Source organism: Trichoderma asperellum, chromosome 2 (genome assembly GCF_020647865.1).
Source record: "Trichoderma asperellum chromosome 2, complete sequence".
Taxonomy (NCBI): domain Eukaryota; kingdom Fungi; phylum Ascomycota; class Sordariomycetes; order Hypocreales; family Hypocreaceae; genus Trichoderma; species Trichoderma asperellum.
Genome location: NC_089416.1, coordinates 5,465,079 through 5,479,565, shown reverse-complemented (window position 1 = coordinate 5,479,565; position 14,487 = coordinate 5,465,079). Strand labels below are relative to the sequence as shown.

Genomic DNA, 14,487 nt, shown 5'->3' with positions numbered 1-14,487 from the left:
ACTACACACATTCAAGCACATTTTTCCCACCATGACAACTCCCGAACTCACTCTCATTGTCGCGGCGACCCGCAGCATGGGCATTGGCTTCCAGGGCACCATGCCCTGGAAAGGCCTCAAGAGAGAAATGCAGTATTTTGCGCGTGTGACGACGCGAGTTCCCACTTCATCACAGGTAATGGAAGAAAAGAAAAATTTCATCCCCGTCGAGCTCGTCATAAAGAAGACAAAGGCCATTCTTCATTCAAGTTGTTCACCCTCTCCATTAATTGTCCTCATGACTTTTTTTTTTTTTTTTTTTTTTTTTTTTTTTTTTTTTTTTTTTTTAAAGCGAATGTATGAAACTAAATCAAGTATTTAGCCCCCCATCCAAAACGCCGTCATCATGGGCCGCAAAACCTGGGACTCCATCCCCCCCAAGTTCAGGCCTCTCAAAAACCGCCTCAACATTGTCATCACTCGCTCCGCGCCGGCCAACCCACCACCGTCCCCGCCTCCAGCTGATGCCGAGGTCCGGGTCCCCTCCGTAGAAGCGGCGCTGAAGTATGCGGCAGAGGCAAGCTCGAGCAACGGCGGCGGCACGGCGGCACGTGTATTCGTCATGGGAGGCGCGCAGATCTACGAGGCGGCGCTGACGCATCCGTTGGCGAAGCGCGTGCTGCTGACGAGCATTGATTCCGAGTTTGAGTGCGATACGTGGTTCCCGCTGGACTTGACGGGTGGCAAGGCCGAAGGGTGGGAGAGGAAATCGAAGGAGGAGTTGCAGGCGTGGACGGGCGAGGAGATTGACGAGGGAGGACAGGAGGAGGCTGGCGTCAAGTACGAGTTTCAGATGTGGGAGAAGAAGGATTGATTCATGAGAGTATGAATATGGAATTGATTTTTTTTTTGTTTTGTTCTTGTTTTCCATCTATATCAAAGGTCTATCAGGGAGGTGGGATGCCGAACCTCCACGTTTGCCGGCAGCTATCCGTACACCAATACACTTGTAACATACACCCGAGCACTATTATATACACATATACGGAGGACTTGTTTGCCTCGAATATCTCCACACGCCTTTCAGAACTTTTCTTCGCTTCTCGCAGTTTTTGCATATTTTACAGATTCCCTCAATCGCCCGTTTTGGTCATCATCGTCATCATGATTCTTGATTCTCCTTTTTTTCTCTTCTCTCTTCTTCTTCTTCTTCTTCTTTTCATTTATGAATTAAGCAGCCTTGGCCAATTCTGGGGTAGCCTTGATTTCTTGGCTTTCCTCTGCGCTTTCTTTGCCCTGCTCTCTCTTGAAGGGCTCCTCAAGTCTCGTCCAGAACACATCCACCGGCTTGTCCAAGATTTCGAGAGCCCTATTGGACATTGCCATATCGGAAGCACCCTCCAGTGATGCAAGGCCCGACCTCATCCATCCAACAATGGCCACCAATGCTCGGGGATCAACCTCGGGATCGCCCTTGAATAGATTCCTCCACACAGCACTCGCTAATACGGCATCGCCCTTGATGAGGCCCTCGTCATATGCCAGCAGGAGGCCTCGCCATTGGACAAAGATATCCTTGAGGTAGCGCTGTCGGAGAGCGCTGGAGGTGATGTTGTGGTCGATGTGCATCTTCTTCTCGCACTCGAAGAAGAAGTGGTCGATGAGCTGCTGCTGCCAGCTTCGGTAAGCGTCTCGCTCGAGCATCCGTATGCGGGCGTTGATGAGGTAGAGGTGAAGCATGGTAACATGCGACCAGGTGCTAAAGGTAGGAGAGAGCTTGAAAGCTGTTCGGGAGAGAGAGAGAGAGAGAGAGAAAACGTTAGCTAAGGTTCTTTGTCCATGGTAGAATTGGATTCAAAGCAAAGACATACTGTTGTGCCAGATATTCCCCTCGTCAAGAGAGCGGCCAATCTCTTCTCCATCCTCTAATCTCTCCACTTGATCGTTCTTGCGCTCCTCCTCGGTGATGCGATAATCAGCTGCCTTGGAGCATGCCTTGAATATTCTCTCCGAGGCGCCAATGACCCGGTACGACTCTCCAATCGAGCTTCCGATTCCCAAAATCTTCTTCGAGCTCGTGCTGCTGAAACTCCGTGACGGCGGCGGCGTCTGGACAGGCGCACTGAGCAGCGGCAAAAAATTCGACCTCGCGGCGGCCGAGGACCGGGATAGTACTGAGGTGCGGTTTGCGACCCGAAGCAGTGTCCGGGCCTGGGACCTACAGCTTTCGCAGGCCATTGTGAGAAAGGAATATGGCAGGCAGAAATTCCTTCAAGGGTATCTGAGGAATAGCTGTAAATAAAAGAGAACAAGGCAAAAAAATTAGGCGGGCAGATCGTGTGTCGAATTTTCAGATCGCCAGGACAGCTTCCATGACGCGCTAGATTTCCTTGTGCGCAGAAATTGACTGCGATCGGATGATGGTTTGGCGCAAGCGGCTGAACTTCGGCTGCCCCACGCACGTTAGATTGTGCCCGAGTTATCAGATCCAGGGTCCAATGATGGAGGGGCAGATTCAAATAAAGCTCTCGTCGATGGTGCCCATCCCATGACATGTTATTGCTTTATTACGGCTGTGCGATTATCTTTTGATTTGGCTTGTTTTCAGTATTGAATTGTGTGTCACTAATGGTATATTCTAACCATCCGTTTCTCTGTTTAATATACATTATTGTACAAAGTGATGCTGGATATGGACGTCGTCCCACCCATGTACTCACTCAAGCTTGGAAAACACAAGGGTGCTGTTAGTTCCGCCAAATCCAAAGCTATTGCTCAACGCAACCTTGACTTCCTTTCCTTGAGATATTAGTGGGACAAAATTGAAGTCGGCACCTACATTCTGCCGCTCCAGGTTCAGCGTAGCCGGCACAATTCCCTTCATTCCACCTTTATTAGCTTCTCTTCTCGGGGAACATGGCTTATTGCTGCTTGAGATGACCTGAAGATGGGACTTGGACTCGAACTTACCTCATGGATGGCCAAGATGCAAAACAGGGCCTCAATAGCACCTGCGGCACCTAGCAAATGTCCTATTGAGCCCTTGGTGCTGCTCACAGTAACTTGAGACTCAGACGAAACACCTTCCTCGCCGAGCATGAGGCGCTTTATGGCTGCGGCTTCGGCCGCGTCTCCCACCTGCGTGCTTGTAGCATGTGCGTTGACGTAGTCGACTTGTGACGGCTTAATGCCCGCGCTCTTCAAAGCCTTCTTCATGGCTAGATATGCACCATGCCCATCCTCTCGCGGCGCCGTCATGTGGTACGCATCTCCGCTGCATCCATACCCACTGATTTCGGCATAGATGTTGGCTCCCCTGGCCTTTGCGTGTTCGAGCTCCTCCAGCACACATACTGCTGCTCCCTCGGCAATGACGAAGCCGTCTCGATCAGCATCGAATGGGCGACATGCTGCCTGTGGCTTGTCATTGTACGCCGTGGCCAGCGAGCGAGCTCTGCCGAAACCAGCAAAGGTAAGAGGATGGATGCACGATTCTGCTCCGCCGGCAACCATGACATCAGCATCTCCCAGTGCGATGAAACGAGCTGCATCTCCGATGGAGTGCGCTCCCGTAGTGCACGCTGTGGTGGCTGCATGATTTGGACCTTGGAAGCCGTGCCTCATGGCGATGTGTCCTGCAGCCATATTGATCAAGAGCTTGGGCACGAAAAGTGGCGAAACTTTTCTGTAGCCCTGTTTCAAGGACAGTGCGATATCTTCATGTCAGATGATAAAAATATGAATCTCCATGCCAGTTAGATTTACTCACCCCATTGCTGTGAGCCAAGCTCGTGTCATACATCTCTTCCAGATTTCCTATGCCGCTTCCCAGGCATACCCCAGTCGCCTCCTGCTCTTCTTGCCTCAATGCCTCCCATCCGGCATCCTTCAAGGCCATATCACTGGCCGCAACTGCATACTGCGTAAAGGTGGACATGCGACGCTGCTCCGCGGCACTGAGCCAGTCGTCGGCTTTCCATAAGCCGTTGGATTTCCCGCCGGGCCCTCCCGGAACGACGCCGGCAACAGTGCATGTCAGCTCTCTCCATCGTTCTTGAGGCTCTCGCTGCGCAACGCTGACAATGCCTGATTCGCCGGCAATGAGGCGAGTCCATGTTCTCTGGATCCCGAGCCCGAGAGGCGTGATGGCCCCCAGGCCCGTCACGACAACTCGGCGCATTTTTTATGTTTCCATATCAAGAGACGATGGAACTAGAGAGCTGTTTGTCTTGAGTCAAGACCCGAAAATGGAGTATAATCCTCCAAACAAGTGGCCAATTGCTTGTGTAATGAATGAATGATACAAAGTCGATCTTGATGAGAAATGCCGAATTCAAATGCTGGACTAATAGACTAATTGATAGCTGATCTGATCTAAGAAAAGCAGCCCAGATTGGTTTAGCATCCTATTGTCAGCTAGCGCCATGGCATCACACTAAACCCCTTTTTATCGATGGGCAAGTGCTCACCGTTTGGACTGCTTCAGCATCGCATCTCTCGTCTCAGAAAGCAATTTTGTTTTTCCTGCAATGAAATAGTTATTTCTCTTCGCTCAATCAAGAGCTCTTACACTGGTGCTGACACGCTATTGCTATTTATTTTCTTCAGCCTGACTCCGGAGATATTGCCGACGTGGCCGGTGCGTTGTACGTGCTGAGTCGCAAACTGTCTCTCCTGTCGCGTGGCCTCAATTAAACAAAGCTTAGCAGCGGTTGGAGCATCTCGGAACTCATCTCATCACCTTGATCCAAATACACCAAGATGGAGGCTGCAAACTGAGAAAGAAAGGAATAAAAAGAGAAAAGGGGCTTATATCCACTTACGTATATACATACGCCCTTGATTTTGCGCTTGCTCTTCCATCCATTGGCGTCGGCCACTCATATGACGCTTTTGTCATAGCTTCAGTGCTGCAGCCACAACTTCACTCAACGCTGTGGAACACGGCGTCATGGACAACATGGCTGAAGCGAGCGGCCGTGAGACCGAATCTGGGCTTCACCCACGCCATTCTCTGTCGAGCCCAACAACTGGTCTAATGGAGAACCTGCGAGAAACCATCTCTGAGTGGCCGGATTCAGGCGCACGGAACGACGCCGACGATGACGACCAAGGTTCGGAATACGAGCTTCTCATGGATCCAAACCTGCCAGATGGGCATGAATCACGCCGCCGTTCACAGGCTGAAGACGGCTTGTCAGACAATGGGTCCAAGAGAGATGATGAGCAGGAAGAGGAAGAAAATTCTCCGTATCCAGAGGTTCGAGCGGCTGTGAACAACTTTGACGAGGAAATGCCTTGCAATACGGTTCGGGCATGGACAATTGGATTGACCCTCGTCATCTTTGGCGCTTCAATGAACACAATCTTTTCGCTGCGCCAGCCCGCCATCTCCATTGGGCCTCTTGTCGCCCAGATTGTTGCATGGCCAATTGGTCATGGATGGGCCAAGATTGTCCCAGCACGGGAATTCGACCTCTTTGGCATTAAGTGGAATCTTAACCCAGGTCCTTTCAACTGCAAGGAGCATGCAATTATAGGAGTTATGGCGTCTGTATCCTTCTCTGTTGCTTATTCAACAGATATCATCTTGGCGCAGCTGGTTTTCTATAAGCAAAATTTCGGACTGCTATACCAGATCTTGCTCACTGTATCCACGCAATCTCTTGGATATGGAATTGCCGGTGTGATGCGTAAATATCTAGGTTTGATGCCCTTTGTTCCGTTTTATATAAACCAATAGCATGGTAGCTAACTCTTACTCGCAGTGTATCCCGCGTCCATGATATGGCCTGCAAATCTGGCTTCCGTCACAATGATGAACGCCATGTATGAGACGAGCGACCAAATAGATCCGTCCGTCTTTGGAGGCCGTCTGCCCAGATACACCTGGTTTGGCCTCGTCACTGCGGCATCCTTCCTCTACTACTTCATCCCCGGATTTTTTGCACAGTTCCTGAGCGTCTTCGCTTTTGCGACGTGGATGGCACCCAAGAACCCCGTCATTAACCAGCTATTTGGCGGAAACACTGGTCTGTCCATCATACCCATCACCTTTGACTGGACACAGGTATCGGGTTACATCGGGTCTCCTCTTGTTTCGCCTTGGTAAGCAATATTGTCCGGTATGATTGACCTTTTTCTCTGACAAGGATCTAGGCACGCCATTGCGAATACATTGATTAGTGTCGTAGTATTCTACATTGGCTTATCAGCTCTCCTTCACTACTCCGGGACATGGTATGCTTCATTCCTGCCCATGAGCGACGCCAGCATATACGACAACACCGGAGCAAAATACAACATTAGCCGCATTGTGGACCCTGGCATTATTCTGAATGAGGAGTCCTACAAGAAATACTCTCCGCTATTCATTAGGTAACATCAATCTGCCCCAAAGAGCTGCCTTATCCCATTACTTACCGAGTAATAGTACCACCTTTGCCATATCATACGGCATGTCATTCGCCGCCATCTCTTCTCTCGTCGTATATACGTACCTCCACCACGGGAAATACATATGGAAGCAATACATGAATAGCACTACAGAAAAGCCAGATATTCACATGAAGTTGATGAGAAAGTATAAAGAGGCACCGACGTGGTGGTACCTTACCCTCTTCTCCATTGTCAGTGATCCCACTCCTTCGTTACTTTTCCACTAGCACAGGCAACCATCCTATTCCGCACCGGCTGACATCATTGCACTTTGATTAGATGCTGGCATTGGGCTTCTATACCGTGCTCGCGTACCCAACCAACCTCACTTGGTGGGCATTCTTATTGGCCGTTTTCATCTCCTTCGGCTTCTCTTTGCCCATTGGCATTATCCAAGCTGTGACAAATAACCAGATTGGCTTGAATGTGCTTACGGAGTTTGTGTACGGCTACATCCAGCCGGGACGGCCTCTTGCGCTTATGCTGTACGTTTATACCAAATCGGACATTGCATTAACAAAAATTATCGTCGCTAACGGTGTATACGTACATGATTAGCTTCAAAACATTCGGCTACATTACCATGTGAGTGAAAACACAGCTATCATTCTATTTCACGAAAGCAGCCTACTCATGTCCTTTTCCAGGTCTCAAGCGCTTAATTTCGTTTCTGATCTCAAATTTGGCCATTACATGAAGATACCTCCCAGGACAATGTTCATGGCTCAGGTTGTTGCCACGACGTACTCTTGCATCATCCAAGTGCTGGTTCTCAATATGGCCCTGAATATCATCCCGGATGTGTGCGACGAGCAGCAAGCTGAGCACTTCACTTGCCCGGGCGGGAGAGTCTTTTACTCTGGTATGCAATAAACCCCTTTGATGGCAAGATGTAGATCGCGAATCTAACTCACTCTGTTTCACTCTTTTCAGCATCCGTCATCTGGGGCCTTATCGGTCCAGGACGAATGTTCTCACCGGGCCAAATCTATTCCGGCCTCTTCCTCTTCTTCATCCTCGGCGCCATTACCCCCATCATCATCTACTACGCCGCCAAGAGAAATCCAAAGTCTCCAGTCAAATATCTCATCGCCCCGCTCCTCTTTGGCGGTCCCGGCGCCATCCCGCCCGCCACTCCTCTCAACTATTTCTCCTGGGGCATCGTCGGCTTCGTCTTCCAGTTCTGGATCAAGAAGCGCTACTTCCGCTGGTGGAGCCGCTCAAACTTCTTGACGTCGTCTGGATTGGACTTGGGCCTGGCGCTGGCCACGCTGTTCATCTTCTTTGCTCTTACAATGCAGGGAATTGATCCTCCGAAGTGGTGGGGCAATGATGTCGTGACCACGACGATGGATTACCAGGGCACAGCTATACGGGCGCATGTTGCAGAGGGAGAGCATTTTGGTCCAAGCTCGTGGTGAAAAGTGTAGACATTGAACAACTACTGTATTGGCATTTCTGATTGAAGATGTACATAGTTTTTGCGCGTATACCTGGGCTAAATGCACAAAGAAGCTGTGTTTGTTCACCAAGGAAGCTAAAGAGAGAAGTAGATATAGAACAAAATTGCTGTCTAAATACAAATGACTGGATATGCTTGTAACGTTATAAACAAAAGAAAAGATAAAAAAGGATAGACAATAATAAGATAAAAGAAAAACCCCCGGAACAGTAACTAATACAGAAAGAAAAAAAGAAAAAAAGATCTTTACTACCTTTCATATGCCGTCAAACAACCAGTCTAGTCTTCCAGCACGCTTCAAATATCAATGTAAAATAGAAATTTCAAGCTGGTATCTTCCAGTGCAAACACAATTGTAAGAATATGAGGGGAAAAAAAATAATATATAGGGAAAAAAAAACATAGTAAAATGGAGAAGAAGGAAGTCTTCTCTCGCCCTTTGTCTAAACTTAATACCCTGAGCTGTCGAGCTCTTCAAAACTATATATAAATAATAAAAGATATCACTTATCATCATTGTATAAAAAACGCCCACCAAAATGAGCTGCGCTGGCCTCTTGACTGCCGGCTGAAGACATGTTGGAAGTTGTATAAGCCCTAAAGTTACCGCCATGGTGGACTTGGAAGGCAGGTTGTTCTCCGTGAGACATCATGACTGAGCTATAACCATGTGAGTAAGCCTTCATTTCGTCTGAATCCAAGTCTTGCTGGTACTCAGCGGAGGCATCGTGGTCAAACTCGTCAAAATTGAGATCAGCCTTTGCGAGCTCCAGTTCTGCTCTACGATAAACGTTTGAGCGCCTCGGCACAGCTGGATTGGTAGCAGAGCTCATTGAGCGCTCTCCTCTCATCGCCAGATTGGCCATATGCTGAGCATCAATAGTTGATTGGCCGGCATCTGTCTCCATATGGGAGTAGTACTCCATAACATCAGACGATGACCCTCCATCAATAGGGGTAGAAAGTTCCTGCTGGTTGCGTCGAGCGGTGAGGCTCTGTCTTCTAGTATGCAAAACTTCTTCCGGGTCACCAATATAGCCATCCGGCAAACCGAGCTCAGATTGCTGGCTTGTGGCCGGAGACTTTGAATGCTTTCCGACATCTGCCAAAAATGACTGTAAAATGTAGAGCATTCGCTGAGCTTGAACATTCGTTGTTGCGCAGTAGTCCATGATTTTGATGGCGCTCCCAACGGACTCTGCGTAATGTTCATTCTCATATAAACCAGCAAACTCATTACTTAATATAATCAAGGTCGCTGCAAAAAGGAAATATCTAAGATGTAGCTTCAGCGACTGGTCCTCTGGAAGATTTTTTTTTTTTTTTTTTTTTTTTTTTTTTTAATTAGGGGGTACTCACAGGATAAACGGGTTACATCGCGGCAAATACTCTGCTTCAAATGCCGCCTGAATAAGCATCACAGAATGAGTTGATGCAGCCACACATGCTTGAGAAAACTTTTCTGCCCTCGAGAACGTCCGATGAAACGGCTCTCCATCATTTGAAATGGTTGGGCGCGTCTTTACTAAAAGGTCAATAAAAAAGGGTCTGCTCAGCAGAAGTATGGAGTGATAATGAAGTAACTGGACGTGTAAGATGGGTATCCCCATCTCTTTGGGTGCCTTGCCGTTGAGAAGATCCTCGGCCGCTAAAGACGGGTGTGCATTAAAAGCCCATAGCTGGCAGTCATCAACAATGTCTTGGGCTAGTTTCGTTGAAACCTTTCGCTCTGAATAAACTTTCCTGAGCATTGTACTGATAGATTTGTAGATTCGGACGGATGAATCAAGGCCGGCTGTCCTAATATGTTCCTCGTCTTGAGCTGATTTGGGCGACAAATCTGCCGGTAAATCCAGCGCATTGCTAGAACAATCCTCTTCAAATATAGCAGATGGACGTCCAAGAGCCGTGGCTAGGAATTTATCCAGCACAAAAAGGCTTCTCCAGAGATTCCGTCTTGCAATTTCGTCATTAAATTTCACCTCCGTATCTCGATGCAAACCCAGAGAATATGCAGAGCGAACGGCCATTCCTAGACTAAGTTTTAGGACATAACAGATGACTGGTGCACGTTCAATGGAGTCTACTAACCACAGTATGCATAAGCCGCATTACGTTTCGACGTAATCAACATATAAAAGGCCATCAACGTCCAAGCTTGAATCATCCAGAAATCTGCATGTTCAACCGCGTTGAGAGGATCGCTTAGGCATTTGGCGGCCCGGAAAAGAGCTTCCGCTCGTTCTTCAGGGGATTCTTGTAAACTTTTAATCATCAGATCCTCAGGGCTGTTCGGGGAGGGTGTTGCAAGAGCAAGGCCAATTGCCAAAGTAAGATAAACTAAACAAAGCGTTGATGAATTGACCTCTAGCGGGGTCTCATAACAGGCATCTAGATATTGATAAAACGCTTTGGGATCAAACAGCTCGATGAGAGCACTGGTCTGCGGCGAATTAGATATAGACCAAAGGGTTGTATGGGGAAAAGCAGCATCTGAGCCTTACATTCACAAAATAAGACTCAACTAAGAAATTCGTTACATCTCTATTCGGTAGCATATAAGGAACCATGGAACTCGGAGTGATTGATGCAGCGGGTTCCAAGATATGATGCCGGTTAGGGTCGTCCGTAAACGCCGATGGGCCGGTAGTGTTATAAACAATCATACGTATTAACTGCAGATAAGAGAGGGTGGATGAATCTCCAATGTAAACTGGCAACAAGTAATATCAGTCAGTCAAGTTTCTTTTCATCCTTTAGCATGAAACAACAAAGATGTCACATTTACTTACGGAGTCTTTTCAAGGGATCTTGCAGCATTCGGATCTGGCCGATTACTTCGGCTTCCTCATCTGTCTCCGACCCTGTGCTTTGGCGGGAGCTCTCATCGCCCTCGCTGACGGAGCAAACCTCGTGGACATTGGGAGAACGGTTTTCCTTGCCCCGGCTTCTTCGTTTGGCCTGTCGCACATATTTTCCCTGTTTGGTGGCTCTCTTTGGAGATGTTTCGAGGGTAGCCTCGCGGCTGGGAGTCGCAGCGACAGTGTCCACGGAGTCGGAAGCATTGCTTTGTCCTGTGGGAGACGTCGCATGGACGGACATGAGCTTCGCAGGACCTCGGCTGTCTGTATAGTCGCATATCAAGTTTCTCTTGATGCACGTGTTGCACGGATGGAGGCCATTACACTTGGAGAGAAAAAAAAAAATCAGCTCGTGCAGCGTACATAACCGAGATGTTGAGAGTTGCATGCAAAGCCTTAGCGAGAGCCGTTTTCATGCAGCTCGCCTAGCTTTTTAATATATTATCGGCGCTTTGGTAGTCCAAAGGGGCAATGCGTCCGCTTGCCAACACACTTATGCCGGCTCCAGCCATGTTATAGCCGGGCGCAAGCCTCTAAGCCAGCGTGGATGTAAAAGATCTGTCACATTGCACAGACATATATACAGGCTGTACATATGTTGTGCCAGCAGGAAAAAAAAAAAAGCAAACACATCACTCGCATAAGTCTCGCTTCGCTTGGAGGACTTCGCTGCAACCAGGATAGGGGATTTTCGTAGTTTCTCGCATGAACTGCTCGTATCTCGGAGTTTGTACGCATGTTGGGGGTGACATGCATATCGCGACATTCAATAGTCGAAAATTGAGGTGTGGTGATGTGTAATAGCGCGAATATAGTCGCGATACAGGTTGCTTCTCTTTGTGTATGTGTTTGTGTTTGTGTATGTGAATGTGAATGTGAATGTGTATGCGAGTATGTGTGCATCGGAGCGTACAAAAAGAAATGACAAGTTCAAGTGTCCAAGTGTCCAAGTGTCCGGAGGCCAAATGAATGAAATATGACTGATAATTTGTAGACTTACTTTCTGTTTTCGGCGCTTGCAAGAGTCGCAAGCGCGCGCAGTCCTCTGTCTCTTGTCGTCCGGAACTCGTGGTCGGGTCATGACGGGCGAGATGTGCTGCGCATCCGATAGATACCTTTCTTTGAAGCCGGCTATCGTTCTTTTCTTGTAATAGTTACTAAAAACGGGCGCACCAGCTACTGTAGAGCAATTCACGAAGCTTCCACGACAGCTTGTCTACCGTCATCCTGTGCTTATAAGTTTTGTTCCTAGCCCCCGCGTTGTGTGAACTCTCCGTCAAGAGAGTCAGGGAGAGTTTAGATTCGCCCACGTGGCGGTAAGGCACAAACTTCCCCAATGCAATGATGGGAGGTTATTGCCCCGTTACTCCCTCTGATCAAGGGTATATACCGGTGTTGGTGGTAGACCGCCAAAATAAAAATAAAAAGACCTTTCGGATTGATATGGCCGTAAGCCTGGATCGGGAGTATGCAGATGGGAAGGACAGCTGATGAGACAGGCCTTTGTTCATGGGATGAGCTTCGACACGGCCCCCCTTGGTGCAGAGTCACAGCCAACACAGCAGCTTTTGATTGACGGGGTAGCTGGAGGTAATGTCAGACTGACAGTAACAAAGCTTTAAAAGATTGTGACGCCTGGGGAAATATCGAGCTAGCAAAGAAGAGAACCGGTGTACTATTTGCCTGACGTGTGGGTGGGACAGGAGCAAATACACACCCCAAAACTACCTGGCTTCAAGCATATGCCGTTTGGTGGTCTGTGGCAAGTCCCCATTGGGCTATTGAGGAGATAAATGGCCCCGAGTGATTGGTAAAGGTGTGCTAGGGCCGGGCATCCGCCTGATGGTTCCAACATAAGTTTGTTTGTTGTCCCAAAGGTCCTCTTGGCGTCGGGCGTTAGATTAGTGCCGCTGCCCATCGGTGACGTAGCGGAGATCTTCCATCTTCAAAGGCTGATGGTGTTGGATATTGGATATGAGGAGGAGCTGATGATGTGTCCTGCAAAGAGCATAAATATGGAAATCGTGGCGTCAGGGATGAATTCAGCCCCTAGCCCCCAGCTGTTTCTTAGCTGAGCCTCGCCGTGAATACTTGACACCAAGCAACAGACCCTTGTTGATAGGCAGCTAATGACTTTGTCCGAGTTAGGAGCTTGAAGCCCAGTTGGGCTTGCATTGATCGCGCGCGTGAGGTGGAGACCTGCTCCTTCACCATCTCAGACCGCTCTGCAGCTATATAGCATCAGTTCAATGTATCCTAATTCGGTATGGGGCTATGGAACAGTGCGACTCTGCTGTCTTGCATATCATCCTGACAGTCTAATCAATGCAGCGCTTCCGGGAAGTTCTATTGGCGACTGAAACATCGCGGATGATAAGGAGATGGAGATTTGAGCTGCCTGCTGTTGTGACCGTTGTTAGCGCTGGATATATTCTGTGACACACACCAGACAAACCTTGGAGCATCCTTAACCTCTGCTCACTCGAGATAATGGGAGAAACATTGTACAAGGCACACTTGTCGAAAGGGCATAGCGTGCACCCCCGGACTCCCAAACCAAGGATGAACTAAAAGGCCCTTCTTTTTAATATGCTCTAGCTTGACAAATTTACACCTAGTCATAACTATGTAGTACCATAGAAGCTAAGAAAATAGACGGCCTTGTACACTTGCTGACGGTGGTTGAGAGTAGCAAATGCAAGGAGGTCCGTATATGCGGCCTAGACGAGAAGCAAAGAGCAAAACACTGTATGACTCTTTGGCATGAAGACCGAAAGGAGGTCTGGATGGTATAACAATGCCGCCTCTCTAAGCCAAAATCATGGAAACCCACGGAGAATTTCTATAAAATCCACTTGGAACAATAGAAACATTACAGTATCTATCTAGAAAAGATACTGGGAGGGCTCGTGCAAGCGCAGGTGTGGACGGGTCATTTAGAAGTGGAGCGCTTGCTGTCAGTCTAACGAGGCGATGCGATGAAAGTGCATAGTTGGGCATTGCAGCCTTGTGCATATTTTTCCATGTATGTGCGTGTTGGAACTGACGTGTATACCCGTTGGTTCCAAGGGGTGAGGAGAAGCGAAATTTTTTTCCTTGAGAGGAGGGGATGAGAGTCAGAGCACACAACATATCGTCCGACCTCTTAAAAGTGATTTCAAGCCGCAGATGAAATTACCAGGATATTTAAATAAGACAAGATCCGTCTACGATTCCACGCGTGTCCAAGCGTCAGAATGACGAAAAGATGCGACGGCCAGCAAGCAGAATGCCTGTGTTTTTAGGTGCTGATGTTCTGCACTCGGTCCCAAAGTTCGAAGTGGTAATAAATGTCTCACGGCTCTCAGCTCCATGCCGCGAATAGCAAGCATACTTTTTCTCTCTCGCCTCATGCAATCACTCATTCAATAACATCAAAGGTCCGTATATATCCACCCAGTCAATATACGCGAGCCCCATAGAAGGTTCGTGCCACTTGGCAAGCATAAGGTCACAGCAGCTGACGCAGTAAAGTGTTTTTGACGTGAATGGTCTAGCTCTTCCTGCTGCGTTCATAACGTAGACACTTCAGCGACATAGTCACATGCTTCTCGACGTGCTTGTGCAGAAGCGGTTGATGCAAGTGAGCCCCCCTCGCATCAGTAGGCTCAGCAGCAGCATGTAAACCGATGTCCATGAAGCCCGGCGAGGTTGAGGACCGATGACAACGCAAGTCTAGACCGGTAACTAGCGCCCGCTGAAACGCTG

General features: G+C 48.5%; 5 protein-coding genes across 5 annotated transcripts; 2 read left to right on the top strand and 3 right to left on the bottom strand.

The window, feature by feature from the left end:
• Position 1: 1 nt before the first annotated feature.
• Positions 2 to 1,113, top strand: TrAFT101_004112 (uncharacterized protein). Its single transcript, XM_024898921.2, has 2 exons — positions 2 to 175; positions 362 to 1,113. The coding sequence occupies exons 1-2, from the start codon at positions 32 to 34 to the stop codon at positions 851 to 853; spliced, it is 636 nt and encodes a 211-aa protein (XP_024766116.2). The 5' UTR covers positions 2 to 31; the 3' UTR covers positions 854 to 1,113.
• Positions 895 to 2,380, bottom strand: TrAFT101_004111 (uncharacterized protein). The gene is made up of 2 exons (XM_024905739.2): positions 1,851 to 2,380; positions 895 to 1,763 (listed from the first exon to the last, which is right to left on the bottom strand). Exons 1-2 carry the CDS (start codon positions 2,215 to 2,217, stop codon positions 1,210 to 1,212), a joined length of 921 nt encoding a protein of 306 aa, XP_024766117.1. The 5' UTR covers positions 2,218 to 2,380; the 3' UTR covers positions 895 to 1,209.
• A 315-nt stretch (positions 2,381 to 2,695) lies between these two features.
• On the bottom strand, positions 2,696 to 4,159 carry TrAFT101_004110 (uncharacterized protein; the record flags this gene model as incomplete). Its single annotated transcript, XM_024899004.2, has 3 exons — positions 2,696 to 2,857; positions 2,950 to 3,672; positions 3,749 to 4,159. The coding sequence occupies 3 exons, from the start codon at positions 4,157 to 4,159 to the stop codon at positions 2,696 to 2,698; spliced, it is 1,296 nt and encodes a 431-aa protein (XP_024766118.1).
• Positions 4,160 to 4,416: 257 nt separating this feature from the next.
• On the top strand, positions 4,417 to 8,174 carry TrAFT101_004109 (uncharacterized protein). Its single transcript, XM_024898863.2, has 8 exons — positions 4,417 to 5,684; positions 5,748 to 6,087; positions 6,139 to 6,357; positions 6,413 to 6,608; positions 6,697 to 6,902; positions 6,976 to 7,002; positions 7,065 to 7,279; positions 7,351 to 8,174. Exons 1-8 carry the CDS (start codon positions 4,931 to 4,933, stop codon positions 7,836 to 7,838), a joined length of 2,445 nt encoding a protein of 814 aa, XP_024766119.2. The 5' UTR covers positions 4,417 to 4,930; the 3' UTR covers positions 7,839 to 8,174.
• TrAFT101_004108 (uncharacterized protein) lies at positions 7,851 to 14,179 on the bottom strand. The gene is made up of 7 exons (XM_024903107.2): positions 13,196 to 14,179; positions 12,458 to 13,141; positions 10,672 to 12,324; positions 10,384 to 10,592; positions 9,971 to 10,322; positions 9,239 to 9,911; positions 7,851 to 9,154 (listed from the first exon to the last, which is right to left on the bottom strand). Exons 3-7 carry the CDS (start codon positions 11,126 to 11,128, stop codon positions 8,383 to 8,385), a joined length of 2,463 nt encoding a protein of 820 aa, XP_024766120.2. The 5' UTR covers positions 11,129 to 12,324; positions 12,458 to 13,141; positions 13,196 to 14,179; the 3' UTR covers positions 7,851 to 8,382.
• Between the last annotated feature and the right edge of the window lie 308 nt (positions 14,180 to 14,487).

Coding starts and splice junctions, on each gene's coding strand:
- TrAFT101_004112 (XM_024898921.2), top strand. CDS start 32: ATGACAACTCCCGAACTCACTCTCATTGTCGCGGCGACCCGCAGCATG. Junction 176..361: donor GAGTTCCCACTTCATCACAG/GTAATGGAAGAA, acceptor TCAAGTATTTAG/CCCCCCATCCAAAACGCCGT.
- TrAFT101_004108 (XM_024903107.2), bottom strand. CDS start 11,128: ATGCAACTCTCAACATCTCGGTTATGTACGCTGCACGAGCTGATTTTT. Junction 10,593..10,671: donor AGATCCCTTGAAAAGACTCC/GTAAGTAAATGT, acceptor ACTTGTTGCCAG/TTTACATTGGAGATTCATCC. Junction 10,323..10,383: donor TTGAGTCTTATTTTGTGAAT/GTAAGGCTCAGA, acceptor AATTCGCCGCAG/ACCAGTGCTCTCATCGAGCT.
- TrAFT101_004109 (XM_024898863.2), top strand. CDS start 4,931: ATGGACAACATGGCTGAAGCGAGCGGCCGTGAGACCGAATCTGGGCTT. Junction 6,358..6,412: donor TACTCTCCGCTATTCATTAG/GTAACATCAATC, acceptor ACCGAGTAATAG/TACCACCTTTGCCATATCAT. Junction 7,003..7,064: donor ACATTCGGCTACATTACCAT/GTGAGTGAAAAC, acceptor GTCCTTTTCCAG/GTCTCAAGCGCTTAATTTCG.
- TrAFT101_004111 (XM_024905739.2), bottom strand. CDS start 2,217: ATGGCCTGCGAAAGCTGTAGGTCCCAGGCCCGGACACTGCTTCGGGTC. Junction 1,764..1,850: donor GGGGAATATCTGGCACAACA/GTATGTCTTTGC, acceptor TCTCCCGAACAG/CTTTCAAGCTCTCTCCTACC.